This window comes from Oncorhynchus keta, chromosome 29, assembly GCF_023373465.1.
Source record: "Oncorhynchus keta strain PuntledgeMale-10-30-2019 chromosome 29, Oket_V2, whole genome shotgun sequence".
NCBI lineage: Eukaryota > Metazoa > Chordata > Actinopteri > Salmoniformes > Salmonidae > Oncorhynchus > Oncorhynchus keta.
Window position 1 is genome coordinate 38,861,156 of NC_068449.1, and position 22,006 is coordinate 38,883,161.

Sequence of the window (22,006 nt, forward strand, 5' to 3'; positions counted from 1 at the left end):
GGATGATATCTATGAGAGTGCCCGTGTTTAAGGCTTTGGAGAGGTACCTGGTAGGTTCATTGATAATTTGTGTGAGATTGAAGGCATCAAGCTTAGATTGTAGGATGGCTGGGGTGTTAAGCATGTTCCAGTTTAGGTCGCCGAGCAGCACGAGCTCTGAAGACAGATGGGGAGCAATCAGTTCACATATGGTGTCCAGAGCACAGCTGGGGGCAGAGGGTGGTCTATAGCAGGCGGCAACGGTGAGAGACTTGTTTTTAGAGAGGTGGATTTTTAAAAGTAGAAGTTCAAAATGTTTGGGTACAGACCTGGATAGTAGGACAGAACTCTGCAGGCTATATTTGCAGTAGATTGCAACACCGCCCCCTTTGGTAGTTCTATCTTGTCTGAAAAGGTTGTAGTTTGGGATGAAAATGTCACAATTTTTGGTGGTCTTCCTAAGCCAGGATTCAGACACAGCTAGAACATCCGGGTTGGCAGAGTGTGCTAAAGCAGTGAATAGAGTAAACTTAGGGAGGAGGCTTCTAATGTTAACATGCATGAAACCAAGGCTATTACGGTTACAGAAGTCATCAAAAGAGAGCGCCTGGGGAATAGGAGTGGAGCTAGGCACTGCAGGGCCTGGATTCACCTCTACATCGCCAGAGGAACAGAGGAGGAGTAGGATAAGGGTACAGCTAAAAGCAATAAGAATTGGTTGTCTAGATCGTCTGGAACAGAGAGTAAAAGGGGGTTTCTGGGGGCGATAAAATAGCTTCAAGGTATAATGTACAGACAAAGGTATGGTAGGATATGAATACGGTGGAGGTAAACCTAGGTATTGAGTGATGATGAGAGAGATATTGTCTCTAGAAACATAATTGAAACCAGGAGATGTCATCGCATGTGTGGGTGGTGGAACTAATAGGTTGGATAAGGTATAGTGAGCAGGACTAGAGGCTCTACAGTGAAATAAGCCAATAAACACTAACCAGAACAGCAATGGACAAGGCATATTGACATTAAGGAGAGGCATGCTTAGTCGAGTGATCAAAAGGGTCCAGTGAGTAGTGAGGTTGGTTGGGGTCACGGCGATTTAGACAGCTAGCCGGGCCATCGGTAGCAAGCTAGCATAGGATGGAGGTCTGTTATTAGCCACCTCGTGCGTTTCCGTCGGTAGGATTAGTGGGGTTCCGTGTGGTAGATATAACCTGAAAGGCCACACAGCAAGGTAGAAGCCACTGCTCCAAAACCTCCATAAAAAAGCCAGACTACGGTTTGCAACTGCACATGGGAACACAAATAGTACTATTTGGAGAAATATTCTCTGGTCTGATGAAACAAAAATAGAACTGTTTGGCCATAATGACCATCGTTATGTTTGGAGGAAAAAGGGGGAGGCTTGCAAGCCGAAGAACACCATCCCAACTGTGAATCACGGGGGTGGCAACATCATGTTGTGGGGGCGCTTTGCTGCAGGAGAGACTGGTGCACTTCACAAAATAGATAGCATCATGAGGATGGAAAATGATGTGGACATATTGAAGCAACATCTCAAGACATCAGTCAGGAAGTTAAAGCGTGGTTGCAAAATGGGTCTTCCAAATGGACAATGACTCCAAGCATACTTCCAAAGTTGTGGCACAATGGCTTTAAGGACAACAAAGGCAAGGTATTGGAGTGGCCATCACAAATACCTGACCTCAATCCTATAGAAAAGTTGTGGGCAGAACTGAAAAAGCATGTGCGAGCAAGGTCTACAAACCTGACTCAGTTACACCAGCTCTGTCAGGAGGAATGGGCCAAAATTCACCCAACCTATTGTGGGAAGCTTGTGGAAGGCTACCTGCTACCAAATACTAATTGAGTGTATGTAAACTTGTGACCCACTGGGAATGTGGTGAATTGAATAAAAGCTGAAATAAATAATTCTCTCTACTATTATTCTGACATTACACATTCTTAAAATAAAGTGGTGATCCTACCTGACCTAAAACAGGGAATTATTACTTGGATTAAATGTCAGGAATTGTGAAAAACTGAGTTTAAATGTATTTAGCTAAGGCGTACGTAAACCTCTGACTTCAACCGTATCTGGATGTAGTGTGAGTGAGTGTGTGAGTGAGTGTCTGTGTGTGTCATTCAGTCAATATAAAACGTGGTTATACCTCGTGGACCTATAGGGTTTGATCCTATGCCTGTGAGCCTATAGACCCATAGACATCATTGATTATCGCTCACCTCAGCATGTCCCCCTGCGTTCAGGGTTTTGTTACAGCGGCCACACTTCAGACAGAACTTATGCCAGTCCTTCCCCAGAGATGACACCTTCTCAGCTAGAGAGAGAGAGATGAGAGAAAGGAGATAGAGCGTGAGAGGAGAGAGAGCGAGCGAGGACGAGAAGACGTCATGAGTGTAAATACGCTTAAATAATGAGGCATTTCACTGATTTCAATGACTTATCTCTCAGAAGGCTGTAACTTTAATTTCCTTAGAGAATATAGGTCATTGCTTTACAGTAGAATGATTCTCTGTTCACTCCACTGATTCTTCTCTTGCCTCCTCAGAGCTCAGAGAAAGGAGCATTAGGATAATGTCTGAGGGTGCTAGTGCACGATACAGGACGCTGCTGTAATAATGTCATCATCACACAGACACATGGCAAATGCATGAGGCCGAGTACAGCTGGACAGCAGGGTGTCAACAGCTAGCCCAGATCCCTTAATATCCCTCCTCTCCTCCCCCTTCCTCTCTCTCTATACCCCCCCTCATCCCCCTCTCTGATCTGCCCCCCCCCAACCCCACTCCTCCTCATCCACCCTGTTTCTATTATCCCCTTTCACCAGTCTTAGTCTCTCTCCCAGACCAGACACTTCCCCAGACAGGAGTGGTCCTAATTATAGCCAAGTTTCCAATTATACCCACCTCCCTCTCCCTCCCTCAGACAATGGTCCAGAAGAGGCCTACAGGACCAGCTAACTTCACTACAGGAAAAACCTTCTCTAATCATGGCAGGCCACAATCAGCCGGACGTCAGGCCGCTTCCTACAGTACACCTCCCATTTCTCCCTCCCTCGCTTCTCCACCTGGAGTGAGCAGGATTGTTTCAGAAGGATTGTTTCAGATCCCCCTCAGCTCAGCGACTGACTTCCGACGAGGCTGTTCATTTTGTCTCCAAGACAGGTTCACTGTCAACTGCACTAAAACAAAAGGAGGATGTAGACAGTAACTACAGTTGGAACTCCCACAAACACAACATAACACAGCCTAACCTGAACATATCACCAGTGATAATAGTTACAGGGGTCAGGGGAAATTCCCCCAAATCACAGATTAGCCTCTAAATCAGTGTTTCTTCTTGAACCATTCCAGGGTGCTTTTGATGTGTTTGGGGTTGTTGTCTTGCTGGAAGACCCATAACCTTCAAAAGAGACATTGGGTTGAACATTGCACTCCATAACACCTTGATAATCAGCTGATTTCATGATGTCTTGCACACATTCAATCCCCCCAGTTTCAGAGGCAGCAAAGCAACCCCACAGCATTATCCAACCTCGCCCATGTTTGATTGTAGTGAGGGTGTTATGTTCTTTGAATGCTTTGGCATTTCTTTGCTGCCTCTGGCACTGGGGACCTTGCACGTGTGCAAGACATCCTGAAATCAGCAGATTATGAGGTGTTTTGGGGACTGATGTTCAACCAAGTATCCAAACACCAGGTCTCCAAAGAAGGTTGTGGGTCTTCCAGCAGGATAACAATCCCAAACACATCAAAAAACAACTAGGAATGGCTCAAGAAGAAACACTGGACTGTTCTGGAGTGGCCAGCGAGTAGAAAGATGCAGCAAGCACATTGATGGCTACAAGAAGAGTTTGTCTAAAGTTATCTTGGCCAAAGGCTGTGCAACCAAGTACTAGCTCCGGGTGACAATAGTTTTGTCCATGCCTTGTATTTATTTTCTAAACAAATTGTTTAAACTTAAGTCAACAAAATTAAAATTGGTTCTGCAATGTTAAAAATCCAATAAGGTGTGGGGACCAAATGTTTTTTTCAATTTGAACTTATTTGAGAAGAAATAGGGAATTATTTAAGAAAAGTGCAAGGGTGCCAATATTTTGGCCCTATTAAAAAATTGGTTCTTTTTTTCACCTGATTGCGTTTAGTTTTTCGCAAAAACTATAGGGCCCTACAATATATTTGAATATAACTGTAACTCTGAATAATAACACCCAGTAACGGCTGACTCTCATTCCTACGGGATTCTGTGAAGTTCTATTGTCAAGTTCTGGACAGGACAGGATAGACAGTTTACAGGATTGGGCAGTACAGGAATAGTTATGAGCTTACTTTGAGGGGGGAAGGGGTGGGGGTTATAAATATGTAATGTGTGGAGCATTTCATAGAAAAAAAACTGTGTAGGCCTAATATAGTATACCTTATTAAATTCTTTACAAAATAAATAGCCGTTTCCCCCTCCCCTTTCTTCGGTTCACTCTCTTAATGTGGTTGTTATCTGCTGTGTATAGGCAACTGTCTCATGAGCGTTGAGCAGCAGCCAAATGGAGCAGTTGCTATGGCTACTCACACACAAAGCAGCTGTATCGCATTAGTGGAAACCAAGACTGTTCTCAGGGCAAATCTGCCGATTTTGACTAGCAGAAGTGACTTTTCGAAGCAGGTTAGGATAATTAGGTTAAGGTTAGGAAAAGGGTTAGAGTAAAATGCTAATATTGTCCCTGATGCAACGCAAACATTATCAACCTACAACCAGGCTTGCCCTGAGAACAGTCTTGGTGTGCCGAGTACTCGGACAAAACGAGTATCATAACGGATATGGAGAATTTTCCGAATACGACATCAGTAAAAGAAAATCAAATCAGCTGCCAGCATGCTTCTCTTTCACTCAAACAGTGTGAAGCTCTAAACAGCCATTGCCTAGTTCGTCTGTCTGTATTGAAACGGGCGGGGTATCGGTTGAGCTTGCTGCAGCGATTAGATTAGAACAAGCCACTCTTCTTCTGCTCTCACTTCCACAGACAGACACATGCATGGCTGTTTCACTCACTCACAGTCACTCATCTCAAGGTACAAGTCTGCCCTTCTTCAAACATTGTGTATGAATCAGAATCCGTAGCTAGTCATTTTACCCCCTTTTTCTCCCCAATTTCGTAGTATCCAATTGTTAGTAGCTACCATCTTGTATCATCGCTACAACTCCCGTACGGGCTCGGGAGAGACGAAGGTCGAAAGCCATGTGTCCTGCACACTTGAGAAATAGTCTTTACCGGCATTTAAAGCACACTTCCGAGTTTTCTGATCATGAGTAAATCCGATTACGAGTATCAAGTGTGATAAAATGGATACGATTACGAATATGAGTATGCCGACATCGGTACACCCCTAGTTTCCTCTAATGCGATGCTGCAGCAGAGCGGGGTCAGACAGAAAAGCAGCTAAAGGCTTCCGCATGCATCGCCTAGCCGAACCGAACGAGTGTGCTCGCGTACTCCCTTTACATATCTTCGCTTGAAAAATGAGAAAAAGCAGCAACAGTACTGTTTGTCCATCTTAAGATGCCGTAGCTTGTATACACTTCAAAATAGTCAGAATTCATTCATTCAGCTAAAATGAATGACAGATTTCTTGAGTTTACATTTTTGCAGAGATCTTAAGTCACGCAATTTTACATCTAACTAAAATGTTTGGTGCCGTATTTGAAAAACTTTGCATCAAAACGAGTCGTATTTCGTTGAATGACAACAAATTAATGTGTGTTTAGTATGAGAGAGGGAGACAGAGTGTGTGAGGAAAGGAAGGATAGTGTGTGTGTGTTTTAACTGAAGAGTAGAAGGTTTCATGCAGTGTTTTCCCTTACGGACACAATGACATGCAGATCATTATGCATGTACACTGCTCAAAAAAATAAAGGGAACACTTAAACAACACAATGTAACTCCAAGCCAATCACACTTCTGTGAAATCAAACTGTCCACTTAGGAAGCAACACTGATTGACAATACATTTCACATGCTGCTGTGCAAATGGAATAGACAATAGGTGGAAATTATAGGCAATTAGCAAGACACCCCCAATAAAGGAGTGGTTCTGCAGGTGGGGACCACAGACCACTTCTCAGTTCCTATGCTTCCTGGCTGATGTTTTGGTCACTTTTGAATGCTGGCGATGCTTTCACTCCAGTGTTAGCATGAGACGGAGTCTACAACCCACACAAGTGGCTCAAGTAGTGCAGCTCATCCAGGATGGATCATCAATGCGAGCTGTGGCAAGAAGGTTTGCTGTGTCTGTCAGCGTAGTTTCCAGTGCATGGAGGCGCTACCAGGAGACAGGCCAGTACATCAGGAGACGTGGAGGAGGCCGTAGGAGGGCAACAACCCAGCAGCAGGACCGCTACCTCCGCCTTTGTGCAAGGAGGAGCAGGAGGAGCACTGCCAGAGCCCTGCAAAATTACCTCTAGCAGGCCACAAATGTGCATGTGTCTGCTCAAACGGTCAGAAACAGACTCCATGAGGGTGGTATGAGGGCCCGACGTCCACAGGTGGGGGTTGTGCTTACAGCCCAACACCGTGCAGGACGTTTGGCATTTGCCAGAGAACACCAAGATTGGCAAATTCTGTAAAGAGCCCTGTGCTCTTCACAGATGAAAGCAGGTTCACACTGAGCACATGTGACAGACGTGACAGAGTCTGGAGACGCCGTAGAGAACGTTCTGCTGTCTGCAACATCCTCCAGCATGACCGGTTTGGCAGTAGGTCAGTCATGGTGTGGGGTGGCATTTCTTTGGGGGGCCGCACAGCCCTCCATGTGCTCGCCAGAGGTCGCCTGACTGCCATTAGGTACAGAGATGAGATCCTCAGACCCCTTGTGAGACCATATGCTGGTGCAGTTGGCCCTGGGTTCCTCCTAATGCAAGACAATGCTAGACCTCATGTGGCTGCAGTGTGTCAGCAGTTCCTGCAAGAGGAAGGCATTGATGCTATGGACTGGCCCGCCCGTTCCCCAGACCTGAATCCAATTGAGCACATCTGGGACATCATGTCTCGCTTTAGTCCAGGTCTGGGAGGAGATCCCTCAGGAGACCATCCGCCACCTCATCAGGAGTATACCCAGGCGTTGTAGGGAGGTCATACAGGCACGTGGAGGCCACACACACTACTGAGCCTCAGTTTGACTTGTTTTAAGGACATTATATCAAAGTTGGATCGGCCTGTAGTGTGGTATTCCACTTTAATTTTGAGTGTGACTCCAAATCCAGACCTCCATGGGTTGGTAAATTTGGATTTCCATTGATAATTTTTGTGTGATTGCTGTCAGCACATTCAACTATGTAAAGAAAAAAGTATTTAATAAGAATATTTCATTCATTCAGATCTAGGATGTGTTATTTTAGTGTTCCCTTTATTTTTTGAGCAGTGTATATTCCTTCCTCCCATTCCTCCAGCCAAATCAAATTTTATTTGTCACAACAGGTGTAGTAGACCTTACCGTGAAATGCTTACTTACAATCCCAACAATGCAGTTTAATTAAAATAGAGTTAAGAAAATATTTCCAAAATAAACTAAAGTAAAAAAACAAAATAAACATTCAATTACACAAGAAAATAAGGGGGGGGGGGGGTCAATGCAAATAGTCCGGGTGGCCATTTGATTAACTGTTCAGCAGTCTTATGGCTTAGGGGTAAAAGCCTTTAAGGAGCCTTTTAGATCTAGACTTTGCGCTCCAGAACCGCTTGCCGCTTGCCGTGCGGTAGCAGAGAGAACATTCTATGACTTGCGTGACTGGAGTCTTTGACAATTTCTGACACCGCTTAGTATATAGGTCCTGGATGGCAGGAAGCATAGGCCCCAGTGATGTACTGAGCTGTACGCACTACCCTCTGTAGCGCCTTACAGTCGGATGCCAAGCAGTTGCCATACCAGACGGTGATGCAACCGGTCTGGATGTTCACGATGGTGTATCTGTAGAACTTTTTGATGATCTTGGGACCCATGCCAAATCTTTTCAGTCTCCCGAGGGAAAAAAAAAGGCGTCTTTGGTATGTTTGGACCATGATAGTCTTTTGATGATGTGGACACCAAGAAACTTGAAACTCTCGATACGCTCCACTACAGCCTGTCGATGTGAAAGGGGGCGTGCTCTGCCCTCATTTTCCTGTAGTGCACAATCAGCTCCTTTGTCATGCTCACGTTGAGGGAGAGGTTGTTGTCTCTGATCTCCTCCCTATAGGCTGTCACATAGTTGTCAGTGGTCAGGCCTACCACTGTTGTGTCGTCAGCAAACTTAATAATGGTGTTGTGGGTGAACAGGGCGTACAGGAGGGGACTAAGCACGCACCCCTGAGGGGCCCCGGTGTTGAGGATCAGCGTGGCAGATGTGTTGTTGCCTAACCTTACCACTTGGGGGCGGCCCGTCAGGAAGTCCAGGATTCAGTTGCTGAAGGAGGTGTTTAGTCCCAGGGTCCTTAGCTTAGTGATGATCTTTGTGGGCACTATGGTGTTTAACGCTGAGCTGTAGTCAATGAACAGCATTCTCACATAGGTGTACCTTTTGTCCAGGTGGGAAAGGTCAGTGTGGAGTGTGATTGAGATTGCATCATTCATGGATCTGTTGGGGCGGTATTCGAATTAGAGTGGGTCTAGGGTTTCCGGGATGATGGTTTTATGTGAGCCATGACCAGCTTTTCAAAGCACTTCATGTCTACAGACATGAGAGCTACGGGTCGGTAGTCATTCAGGCCGGTTACCTTCGCTTTCTTTGGCACAGGGACTATGGTGGTCTGCTTGAAACATGTAGGTATTACAGACTCGGTCAGGGAGAGGTTGAAAATGTCAGTGATGACACTTGCCAGTTGGTCCGCGCATGCTTCCTGGTAATCTTACACCTTCCTGGTAATCCGTCTGGCCCCGCGGCCTTGTGAATGTTGACCTGTTTAAAGGTCTTGCTCACATCGGCTACAGGTAGGCCTTAGCAAATATGAGCAAATCAGCCATTCTATGCAGTATTCTATTGTACACTGAACAGTGTGACGTTAAATTCAATGCGTTGTATTGAGTAGAAGTGTGAATTTCAGTGACAGACATTTCTGTAGCACATGAGCAGAACATTTAGAAAATGGAAAAGTGTCCGGGGGACGGGGCGAACAGGACTCTAGAGCACAGATTGTTTTCCCACTGTGATACTTGACCTGGTATTGTATTGTTAATAAAATGTTGGTATTGTGACAACACTAATACAGACAGACGGGATGCCAGTATTTTAACTTATCCACTTTGCTCCAGGCTGCAGCCTGGGGAGAACATTTACGTCAGCAAGCCCAATTCACAAGGTTGTTAAATTCAGGGAGGGACGCTGACAAGGATAAAGACGGACGAAGAGAGAGAGCGGGAGAGAGCGAGAGAGGAAACCTCGCCTTGACTGAGGCGACAGACGACCTCCAGAGCCAGGGAATTGAAGGGAAGTTGGGCTATAGTTTCACTGGTGTTGCATCAGCCAGCCTGAGGGAGCAGGAGCTGACCCAAACACATGTGTCCCAGAGGCTGTACCAATCACACCCCACAGAGGGACACATCTAATGCTGAATGCCAAATCAACCCTTTACTCTCTAGCCACTTCTGTAGATCTGAGAAGATTAGAGGGGTGGAAGCCAACTGCTGTATATACCACATGTCCACCCAGCCAATCAGAAAGCATTAAATAAAGATAGACAGCTACAGTATCACCATAATGTCTGTGGTCCTAGGGTAGATTTGGCATTCAGATTTTAAAGAGCTGGATGCTGAAAATATATTCTAATGTATGTGCAACAAGAAACCAAGTGTCTGAGAGTGACTTTAACCCTAGTGTTGAATGTAACTGGTACCTCACAAATCAAACCACATTCAAAGCCAGGGTCCGATGAATGATGGTAGTGGATGTAGATGTAGAATGCCAACCTTTGCCATGGGATTGTGTGAATGTTGAATAGCCATTGTCTTAACCACAGCAAAGGCCATTTGGCCTTGGGGTGTTGTGTGTATTCAATTGAAAAAGAGCAGAATGGAGAGAGGATGCAGAGGGGGAACACAGGCTGAATGTTGTTCCTTCCTGTCTGCTGCTGGAGAGGGGAGGATGTGGGAGGATGGTTGTTTGTTTTGCTGTATGTTTGTGCCCTTTGTCTCTGTCTCACACACAAACAAACTATCTCTCTCTGTTATCACTGCCCCTATAGGCCCCTCAGCCCTCAGGAGTCAGGTGCATGTTGGTTAATTGGACATGCCATTATCAAAGGAGCGTTGCAATAGTTACAACGGAGTAGACTACAAATGCCTGTGTGTACTCAGCTGGAGTGGATAGGGGAGAGGAGAAGGGATGGATGGGGGGGATGGGACAGGAAAGGGAAATGGAGGAGAGAGGGGGGGCTTACAGTGTTGAGGGGCTGAAGAACAGATGGGTCCACATTACAGCTGATGTAGAAATGAGTCCAACCTACCAACCGTAATTTTGAAATATTTAACCTACAGTACACATGTAAATACTTTACATTCAATGAAAAACACACAATGTATATACTGTATTCAGGGTTGGGGTCAATTCCAATTCAATTGCTTTTTAATGAGGAAAATTTGAATTGAAATATAAATGTCAGTTTACTTCTGGAATTGACTGAATTTAAATAGATTTAACCCCAAATCTGACTGTATTTCAAGTATATTGAAGTCTATGTTAGAGGTTAATAACTTCTGACAGGAATATTAGTAGGACCCTATCAAATCCACGTTGTGGAGAACCCGAACAAAGTCACGGAATCCAGACATTAAAACGGAATTTAACAATATTCAAAAATGTATTGAACTTAGGACATCAACTAAGTGTATTGAACGTATTAGAAAATGCATTAATTTGCCCGAGTTAATCATAAAACATGAACAAAATGCATCAGTGGTTCATGTTTTCCGCAAACTTCCAGAAACGGCACAGGAATGCACCTGTATGTGATGCAGGCGCATGTCTACACTTTGTACAGCCGTTAGCGATGATGCTAATGACAACCTTCTAATGACAAGCTTTCCCATAAACCTTCTCAATTAAATGTGAACTACAAAGTAACCTGTGCCTACCTGACAGAATGATATCATGATTATATGCATCAATTCAGTAGCCATTTGCTTTGCAAACTATGCAATCACATGAGCGCCACAAAAACATCGCTAACCAAACAATGGTCTCTTGCTGGTGTGCACTTCGATTAAAGGGTAGCCTAACTACACCTCAAAAGCCACATTTCTTCTATTTTCCCAGACCTCAAAAGTCTCCTGATGTGGTTTAAGCATTGTTGTGGACTTAGAACATGCTTTTATATTTAAAAAGTGTAATTTTGAGAGAAAAAAACATTATCATCATTTTGTTATCGGGAACCTGGAAAAATGAAACGGAGAAAACAGTATTTGAGAAAAAACTAAATGGAATCAGGCAAACAATGTAAAGGGCCCTATGTTAGGCTTTATCAATATAAGGCAGCTACTGTAGGCCTACATAAATGACACCTAAATTGCAACACATACACTCATACAATCCTTCATATATTGCTTCTATCTAACCAGTCGTTAAACGGTAATAGTTGTGTGAGGTAAACGCTATCAGATATGTGAGGGCAGAAGTCATTATGTTGTCTTCCTTCTGAGTGGATTTCAGTACAATTTTAATCCAGTTATAGTATGATAAGAGGTCTATATACGAGGTAGCAACACTGTCCCACTGGACATTCCTTCCCGTTCCTGTGGCAGTACTGTTGCATGCTGGTAGTTGTGTCAGTGTTGTCCAAGGCGGAGTAGTCTATAGTGATTATTTGTCTGTGATGACTTCTCAGACTTTGTTTAACAGCCACAGAGATGTGTGGGTGCAGCATGCGTATTGCATACACCACCGGTCAAAAGTTTTAGAACACCTACTCATTCAAGGGTGTTTCTTTATTTTGTACTATTTTCTACATTGTACAATAATAGTGAAGACATCAAAACTATGAAATAACACACATGGAATCATGTAGTAACCAAAAAAAGTGTTCAATCAAAATATATTTTATATTTGAGATTCTTCAAATAGGCACCCTTTGCCTTGTTGACAGCTTTACACACTCTTGGCATTCTCTCCACCAGCTTCAAGAGGTAGTCACCTGGAATGCATTTCAATTAACAGGTGTGCCTTCTTAAAAGTTAATTTGTGGAATTTCTTTCCTTCTTAATGCGTTTGAGCTAATCAGTTGTGTTGTGACAAGGTATGGGGTGTATACAGAGGATAGGCCTATTTGGTAAAAGACCATGTCCATATTATGGCAAGAACAGCTCAAATAAGCAAAGAGAAACGACAGTCCATCATTACTTTAAAACATGAAGGCCAGTCAATACGAAAAATGTCAAGAACTTTGAAAGTTTCTTCAAGTGCAGTCACAAAAACCATCAAGCGCTATGATGAAACTGGCTCTCATGAGGACCGCCACAGGAATAGACCCAGAGTTACCTCTGCTGCAGATGAGAAGTTCATTAGAGTTACCAGCCTCAGAAATTGCAGCCCAAATAAATGCTTCACAGAGTTTAAGTAACAGACACATCTCAACATCAGCTGATCAGAGGAGACTGCGTAAATCAGGCCTTCATGGTTGAATTGCTGCAAAAAAACACTACTAAAGGACACCAATAAAAAGAAGAGACTTGCTTGGGCCAAGATACATGAGTAATGGACATTAGACCGGTGGAAATGTGTCCTTTGGCCTCGAGTCTAAATTTGAGATTTTTGGTTCTGACCGCCGTGTCTTTGTGAAACACGGATGATCTCTGCATGTGTATTTCCCACCGTGCAGCATGGAGGAGGAGGTGTGATGGTGCTTTGCTGGTGACACTGTCTAATTAAAAAAAAATTCAAGGCACACTTAACCAGCATGGCTACCACACCCTTCTGCAGCGATACGCCATCCCATCTGGTTTGGGCTTAGTGGAACTATAATTTGTTTTTCAACAGGACAGGGTCATTTTACCAAAGGAGAGTGATGGAGTGCTCTATCAGATGACCTGGCCTCCACAATCTCCTGACCTTAACCAAACTGAGATGGTTTGGGATGAGTCGGACCGCAGAGTGAAGGAAAAGCAGCCAACAAGTGCTCGGCATATGTGGGAACTCCTTCAAGATGGTTGGAAAAGCATTTCAGGTGAAGCTGGTGGTGAGAATGCCAAGAGTTTGCAAAGCTGTCATCAAGGTAAAGGGTGGCCATTTGAAGAATCTCAAATATATTGTGATTTGAAAACTGTTTTGGTTACTACATGATATGTGTTATTTAGTTTATTATTCTACAATGTAGAAAATAGTACAATAAAGAAAAAACATTAAATGTGTGTGTGCTGTGTTTGTGTGTGGGTCACGTGTGAGAGTTATGGTGTTTGGGTGCTTCTGGCTCATTGTTGATAATTAAACTGCTGTAATTAAGCCGTTTGGGACACTTGCCCATTAGAAGCCTTCCCCCTGTAGACCTCCTTGCTAAATTACTAGTTCCCTCTTATAATTTCCCCACACCGCTAATGTCTGGCGTAATTACCCTCCCTGTTTTCACAGACCATAAGCGCCTGGGCTTGCTCGCACGCACACACAGAAACAGAGACAGACAGAGACCCCACTATGGCTAGAGAACTTAACTGTCCAAAGAATAACGCTCACAGTAGGCCTAATGGCTTCCCTGCCGAACATGATCCAAAGTAGCATCACATCATATAATTTTGAACAAACAAAATACGTAACCAAATCACAGAGACGACTTTCTGCTAAACCTGTATCACTGATAGCAGCGTAGCACTTCCCCTTTGAGATATAGTCTATCACATGGCTCATCTCATATCGGGCTTGGCATGATTTCAGAAACAAATTTTCCTCAAAGCTGATTCTATTAGATCCATCCTTATGACTCCCATGTTCCCTGGGAGAGAAGGTTGTGAAATCAAATGAAATTTTATTTGTCACATACACATGGTTAGCAGATATTAATGCGAGTGTAGCGAAATGCTTGTGCTTCTAGTTCCGACAAGGCAGTAATAACCAACAAGTAATCTAACTAACAATTCCAAAACTACTGTCTTATACACAGTGTAAGGGGATAAAGAATATGTACATAAAGAAATATGAATGAGTGATGGTACAGAGCAGCATAGGCAAGATACAGTAGATGGTATCGAGTACAGTATATACATATGAGATGAGTATGTAAACAAAGTGGCATAGTTAAAGTGGCTAGTGATACATGTATTACATAAGGATGCAGTCAATGATATAGAGTACAGTATAGACGTATGCATATGAGATGAATAATGTAGGGTATGTAACATTATATTAGGTAGCATTGTTTAAAGTGGCTAGTGATATATTTTACATCATTTCCCATCAATTCCCATTATTAAAGTGGCTGCAGTTGAGTCAGTGTCAGTGTGTTGGCAGCAGCCACTCAATGTTAGTGGTGGCTGTTTAACAGTCTGCACCTGTACTGACCTCGCCTTCTGGATGATAGCGGGGTGAACAGGCAGTGGCTCGGGTGGTTGATGTCCTTGATGATCTTTATGGCCTTCCTGTAACATCGGGTGGTGTAGGTGTCCTGGAGGGCAGGTAGTTTGCCCCCGGTGATGCGTTGTGCAGACCTCACTACCCTCTGGAGAGCCTTACGGTTGTGGGCGGAGCAGTTGCCGTACCAGGCGGTGATACAGCCCGACAGGATGCTCTCGATTGTGCATCTGTAGACGTTTGTGAGTGCTTTTGGAGACAAGTTGCATTTTCGTCAGCCTCCTGAGGTTGAAGAGGCGCTGCTGCGCCTTCTTCACGATGCTGTCTGTGTGGGTGGACCAATTCAGTTTGTCTGTGATGTGTACGCCGAGGAACTTAAAACTTACTACCCTCTCCACTACTGTTCCATCGATGTGGATAGGGGGGTGTTCCTTCTGCTGTTTCCTGAAGTCCACAATCATCTCCTTAGTTTTGTTGACGTTGAGTGTGAGGTTATTTTCCTGACACCACACCTCAGCGTGGGAGCTACTTGTTTTAGTTTCTGTCTGTAGGCAGGGATCAACAAAATGGAGTCGTGGTCAGCTTTTCCAAAAGGAGGGCGGGGCAGGGCCTTTTCTGCGTCGCGGAAGTTAGAGTAACAATGATCCAAGGTTTTTCCCGCCCTGGTTGCGCAATCGATATGCTGATACAATTTAGGGAGTCTTGTTTTCAGATTAGCCTTGTTAAAATCCCCGGCTACAATGAATGCAGCCTCAGGATGTATGGTTTCCAGTTTGCAAAGAGTGAAATAAAGTTTGTTCAGAGCCATCGAGGCGTCTGCTTGGGGGGGAATATATACGGCTGCGATTAAAATTCTCTTGGTAGATAATGCGGTCGACATTTGATTGTGAGGAATTCTAAATCAGGTGAACAGAAGGATTTGAGTTCCTGTATGTTTCTTTGATCACACCACGTCTCGTTAGCCATAAGGCATACGCCCCCGCCCCTCTTACCAGAAAGATGTTTGTTTCTGTCGGCGCGATGCGTGGAGAAACCCGCTGGCTGCACCGCCTCCGATAAAGTCTCTCCAGTGAGCAATGTTTCCGTGAAGCAAAGAACGTTACAGTCTCTGATGTCCCTCAGAAATGCTACCCTTGCTCGGATTTCATCAACCTTTTTGTCAAGAGACTGGACATTGGCGAGAAGAATGCTAGGGAGTGGTGCACGATGTGCCCGTCTCCGGAGTCTGACCAGAAGACCGCCTCGTTTCCCTCTTTCACGGAGTCGTTTTTTTTTGGGGGGTCGCCGACTGGGATCCATTCCGTTGTCCTGGTTGAAAGGCAGAACACAGAATCCGCGTCGCGAAAATCATATTCTTGGTCGTACTGATGGTGAGTTGACGCTGATCTTATATTCAGTAGTTCTTCTCGACTGTATGTAATGAAACCTAAGATGACCTGGGGTACTAATGTAAGAAATAACACGTAAAAAACAAAAAACTGCATAGTTTCCTAGGAACGCGAAGCGAGGCGGCCATCTCTGTCGGCGCCGGAAGACCGATGTGTGTCTATGATAGACCAGTTCTGTGAACAGTTGCTGTGGCCTCACATGCACCTTACAGCCCCTTACAGTCAAGTTTTACCCACACTGTGAACATTGTCAACTGTAGGTTTGCTTTGTTACAAAAATGGCTCATCCAGACATAGTCGTCCTGAGTCAAAAGGATGAGGTAACATAGGAGGGGTTAACACAAGCACACCTCCATCCTAGGGTTAAACCAGGCTGCCAACAGAGGGTTAAACACAACCACACCTCCATCACCTCCATCCTAGGGTTAAACCAGGCTACTAACAAAGGGTTAACACAAGCACACCTCCATCCTAGGGTTAAACCAGGTTGCCAACAGGGGGTTAACACAAGCACACCTCCATCCTAGGGTTAAACCAGGTTGCCAACAGGGGGTTAACACAAGCACACCTCCATCCTAGGGTTAAACCAGGTTGCCAACAGAGCGTAAGGGATAGCGTCACAAGAGTTATTTCACATATTTCAGCCAGATAAAAGATAGGACCATATTTACTATACAGAGATCAAAGGAACCACAGACTGAAGAGGAGAGCTTTTCTCACCACAGGAGCTCAAAGCACAGCTAAGCTGCTTATACAGGACAGGACAGGTACAGTATCAGGCATATCAATCGCTTTCTGACCTCTGTCTGCTTCTCAGCAGTAGAAGCAAACTATGTTTTGTTCAGCTGTCATCAGAACTCACACTGCCCACTGGCTATACCTTAATGTAAAACGTTACCATTGTTTTTAACAGGCTAGCTGTCCTTTAGGACACATCATCAACAGTGTTGACCTTGTTAACCACCACATCATGAGGGTGATGGGGATGACCTTTCATTAGTGGGACAAGATGGGGTAAGTGCTACACTGCTAGCAATACAGAAAGTCCGAAAGTCTGTGATTCAATTACGTGTTGTGTTTGTTCAAAATGATGTGATGTACATAGGGTTACATAGGATCATATTCAGGTTGACACGGGAGTGAAAATTCATTCTTCCCGTCTTGTCCTGTCCAATTTTTTCCCTAAATATCCTGATCCTGCAACAGTTCTAGAACCCGGGAAGTTTCCTGTCCCATCCCGATAAAAAAATCACTCCGGTCCCGTGCTCATTTTTACGCACAGAAATCAATATGCTTCCCATCCGCAACATTCTAGAACAGTTGATGCATATATTATGATGACATTTTGTGACGTTTTTTTGTTTTGATCCTCGGCAAGGGTTTTATCGGCTGTTCGTGCACACCAAAAAATGTCTTCAGGCCAGCCGACGTGTACGCCCCTTCGCCGGTCACTAGTTAACAGTAGGGATTCCCACAAACACTACTCCCAACTTTTAATACGTTAGGCCACAAACCAAATTTAAGGAGCACCAGAAAGAAATTGATTTGTGATACAGTTTAGGCTTACATTAGGCCTATATGAATCCTACCTTTGAAGCACATATTTTCCTTTTTTCCTGTGCCAATCAAATGAGCCTAAACCTACTGTCAAGTTACATTACCAGGTTGTTAGCTAGCTAGGTGACATGACTGAACAACGTTGTTTGTTATCAAACCAAAAATTTGCGACACAGGATTATTCTAAAATGGCCAGCGACATGGTTTGTGAAATTATATCAAATGTGTGCAAATCCCGATAGAAAGTAAAAAAAGACATCTCTGGTAATATGGGTCATATTGTTTTTACCGCTTCCACTAGAGACGAGCCTTTTCTTTGCTGTAAAGCTGTAAACATGCCCGTCGCGAAACGGTGCTCCATATTCCCTCTCTGACAACTTGCAAAGTCTACTCTGGGCCTGTGATCTTGGTTATAACAGGCGATGGAATGATACAATGTTTCAACACGGCTTGCTTTGCCCTGTGCTGTTCCAATGTAACAAATGTACAACTCGTGTACAACAACAGAAGACTCATCAGGGTCTGTCTGCATCCCCGCTCGCCATCACTGCTAAATTCTATTTTTTTTTACACTGATTGGAGGAATAGATGTACATGAAGAGTGGACAGAGAGAAGCTGTGAGAGTGGGCTGGTAGGGGATGGGGCTGGCTGATTACAGATGCCACATGTGATGTGGGCATGGAAGTAAAGTAGATAGTGAAGTGGACCCATGCATACAAGAGACTAGTGGCTGTTGTTTCAATTCAACTGAATGTATAAACCAAACGGAGTATATCAACATTCTCTAACGGGCGCCAGCGGGTTCTTTCGATCTGTAGGGCTGAAAAATGTGGTAGTATCATATGAAACGGTACAACGGTATTCGAAGATGTTGGTATCATAAGTATCATGATGTTTTGGTACCGTGAAATTACTGTGGTACCGTGCAACACTAGTCTGTACTGGTCAAGAGGAAAGCACCATTTTCATAGCCTCTCTGCCTTGCCCTGTTCACCTTTCGGGGCGGCAGGTAGCCTGGCGGGTAGGAGCGTTGGGCCAGTAACTGATAGGTTGCTGGATCGTTCGTATCCACGAGCTGACAATGTAAAAATCTGCCGTTCTGCCCCTGAGCAAGGCAGTTAACCCGCTGTTCTCCGGGCGCCGATAATGCGGATGTCGATTAAGGCAGCCCTCCGCTCCTCTTTGATTCCGAGGGGTTGGGTTAAATATGGAACACACAGCCTCTCACCCTCAGCTCCAACTCATCTGCAACCACTAACCAGCCAGGACATTGTGTTCTGAACTGGAGAGTCTAGGCTTCATGTAGGTCAACATAGCTCTCAGAGAAGTACTAGGCTGAAATGCCTAGTACAGGACTGTGTGACTTACTGCTAATGATTACTAATGATGTAGCATGTGTCCCAAATGGCACCCTGTTTCCTACATAGTGCACCACTTTTGATCAGGGCCCATAGGGCTCTGGATAATAGTAGTGTACTATTTAGGGAATAGGGTGCCATTTGGGATGCCTATTGTACTGTATGCAGGTTACTTTGCACCTGTGGTCTGGCCCCTGTTTACTTGTGGAACCAAATGCTATTTGTAATTCACATCACCTTCACAGAGTCACAGAGCGAGCACAGTAAGTGCTTAAATAAAAGGGTCTCTCAGACGCGTTGAGTTCACTACACAAGTTGGTAGTGTTCAGCTGAATTGGCTAAGGAAGATAAAAGGGGTAGGCGGGGTGTAAATGAATGATTTTCTGCACCTAGACCAAAACCAAATTAGAGCGGCTTCACTGCAGTCAGATTGTATGTCTTAATATAAAAAATATACACTACCGTTCAAAAGTTTGGGTTCACTTACAAAATGTCCTTGTTTTTTGAAAGAAAAGCAATTTTTTGGTCCATTAAAATAACATCAAATTGATCAGAAATACCGTGTAGACATTGTTAATGCTGGAAATGGCAGATTTTGAATGGAATATCTACATAGGCGTACAGAGGCCCATTATCAGCAACCCTCACTCCTATGTACCAATGGTACGTTGTGTTAGCTAATTCAAATGTGTCATTGTACCAATGTCATTATAAAAGGATAATTGATCATTAGAGAATCCTTTTGCAATTATGTTAGCACAGCTGAAAACTGTTGTGCTGATTAAAGAAGTGAAGAGGTGACTCTGGGATTTGATTTTACCTTAATTTAGGCAAGTCAGTTAAGAAAAGTATTATTTTCAATGACGGCCTAGGAACAGTGGGTTAACTGCCTTGTTCAAATGTTTAACTTTTCAGCTCAGGGATTCGATCTTGTAACCTTTCGGCTACTAGTCCAATGCTCTAATCACTAGGCTACCTGCCGCCGGGATGCTGGCCTTCTAGGCAGAGTTGCAAAGAAAAAGCCATATCTCAGACTGGCCAATAAAAAGAAAAGATAAAGATGGACAAAAGAACACAGACACTGGACAGAGGAACTCTGTCTAGAAGGCCAGCATCCCGGAGTCGACTCTTCACAGCTGACGCTGAGACTAGAGGTCGACCGATTAATCGGAATGGCTGATTAATTAGGGCCGATTTCAAGTTTTCATAACAATCGGAAATCGGTATTTTTGGGCGACGATTTGCCGATTTTTAAACCTTTATTTAACTAGGCAAGTCAGTTAAGAACACATTCTTATTTTCAATGACGGCCTAGGAACGGTGGGTTAACAGCCTCGTTCAGGGGCAGAACGACAGATTTTCACCATGTCAGCTCGGAGGATCCAAACTTGCAACCTTACAGTTAACTAGTCCAACGCAATAACGACCTGCCTCTCTCTCGTTGCACTCCACAAGGAGACTGACTGCCTGTTACTCGAATGCAGTAAGCCAAGGTAAGTTGCTAGCTAGCATTAAACTTATCTTATAAAAAACAATCAATCATAATCACTAGTTAACTACACATGGTTGATGATATTACTAGATATTATCTAGCGTGTCCTGCATTGCATATAATCTGACTGAGCCTACAAGCATACAAGTATCTAAGTATCTGACTGAGCGGTGGTAGGCAGAAGCAGGCGCGTAAACATTCATTCAAACAGCACTTTTGTGCGTTTTGCCAGAGTGTCAAGCATTGCTTGAGTGTCAAGCATTGCACTGTTTATGACTTCAAGCCTATCAACTCCCGAGATGAGGCTGGTGTAACCGAAGTGAAATGGCTAGCTAGTTGGCGCGCGCTAATAGCGTTTCAAACTTCACTCGCTCTGAGCCTTGGGGTGGTTGTTTCCCTTGCTCTGCATGGGTAATGCTGCTTCGATGGTGGCTGTTGTCGCTGTGTTGCTGGTTCGAGCCCAGGGAGGAGCGAGGAGAGGGACGGAAGCTATACTGTTACACTGGCAATACTAAAGTGCCTATAAGAACAGCCAATAGTCAAAGGTTAATGAAATACAAATGGTATGGAGGGAAATAGTCCTTTAATTCCTATAACTACAACCTAAAACTTCTTACCTGGGAATATTGAAGACTCATGTTAAAAGGAACCACCAGCTTTCATATGTTCTGAGCAAGGAACTGAAACGTTAGCTTTCTTACATAGCACATATTGCACTTTTACTTTCTTGGACAAAAAAATATGTTTCTTTCAAAAACAAGGACATTTCGAAGTAACCCCAAACTTTTAAACGGTAGTGTAGATATATAATAATAATAATTTAAAAAACAAATTAGGCCTAAACATCAGTTCTATTTAAGGATCATATCCTAGGGAACCATAGAGTTTAGAGAGTATCAGTGTGCACTGTAAAAGGTATTTATTCTATATTTTGGTTTTCTACTATGCATGTTAGTATCCCAAAGAGATTTCCCTTTGGAGATTAACAGAGTATAATCTAATTTTTCTGCATGAGTCCCATGCACCCGTCTGTGACTGACACATTTGATTATTAAGAACTGAGAAAGGCACCGACCGTCTGTTTTATTAAACCTTTATTTAACAAGGCAAGTCAGTTAAGAACAAATTCTTATTTACAATGACGGCCTACACCGACCAAACCAGGACGAATTGTGCTCCGCCCTATGGGACTCCCAATCACGGCCGGTTGTGATACAGCTTGGATTTGAACCAGGGTGTCTGTAGTGATGCCTCTAGCACTGAGGTACAGTGCCTTAGACCGCTGCGCCACTCGGGAGCCAACATTTTAAGGGCACAGCATAGTCCGTCCCAAATGGCACCCTATACAGTGCACTACTTCCCTATGTGCAGTGGTCAAAAGTAGTGCATACATAGGGGATTGGGTGCCATTGGGACACAATAGTGTGATCTCTGTTAGAGGATCAAACTGTGACTGGAAGAGGCATACAGATAGACAACAGGGCCCTTCCTTGACCAGCTATAGTTTCACAGGGGCTCTGAGGGTTATTATGCAACCCAATGCCACATGAGGCACCGAATCAAGAAATTACATTACATAACGTAGCCTAGGCCTAATGTGGAGCATTCAGTCAGCCCCAGGGGCAGCCAAGTGGTAAACAGGGTACTCCACCATGAACAGGGAGAAAGAGCAGATTGTGTGTGTACGGTGTGTGTGTG

At 44.1% G+C, this 22,006-nt stretch overlaps 1 protein-coding gene across 1 annotated transcript in view; it reads right to left on the reverse strand.

The window, feature by feature from the left end:
- Window positions 1-22,006, reverse strand: part of crip2 (cysteine-rich protein 2) — a 48,403-nt gene that overhangs the window by 17,504 nt on the left and 8,893 nt on the right. The window contains exon 2 of the mRNA XM_035743573.2: window positions 2,221-2,315. Within this exon, the coding sequence (XP_035599466.1) occupies window positions 2,221-2,315 (95 nt within the window). The remainder of the gene's footprint in view (window positions 1-2,220; window positions 2,316-22,006) is intronic.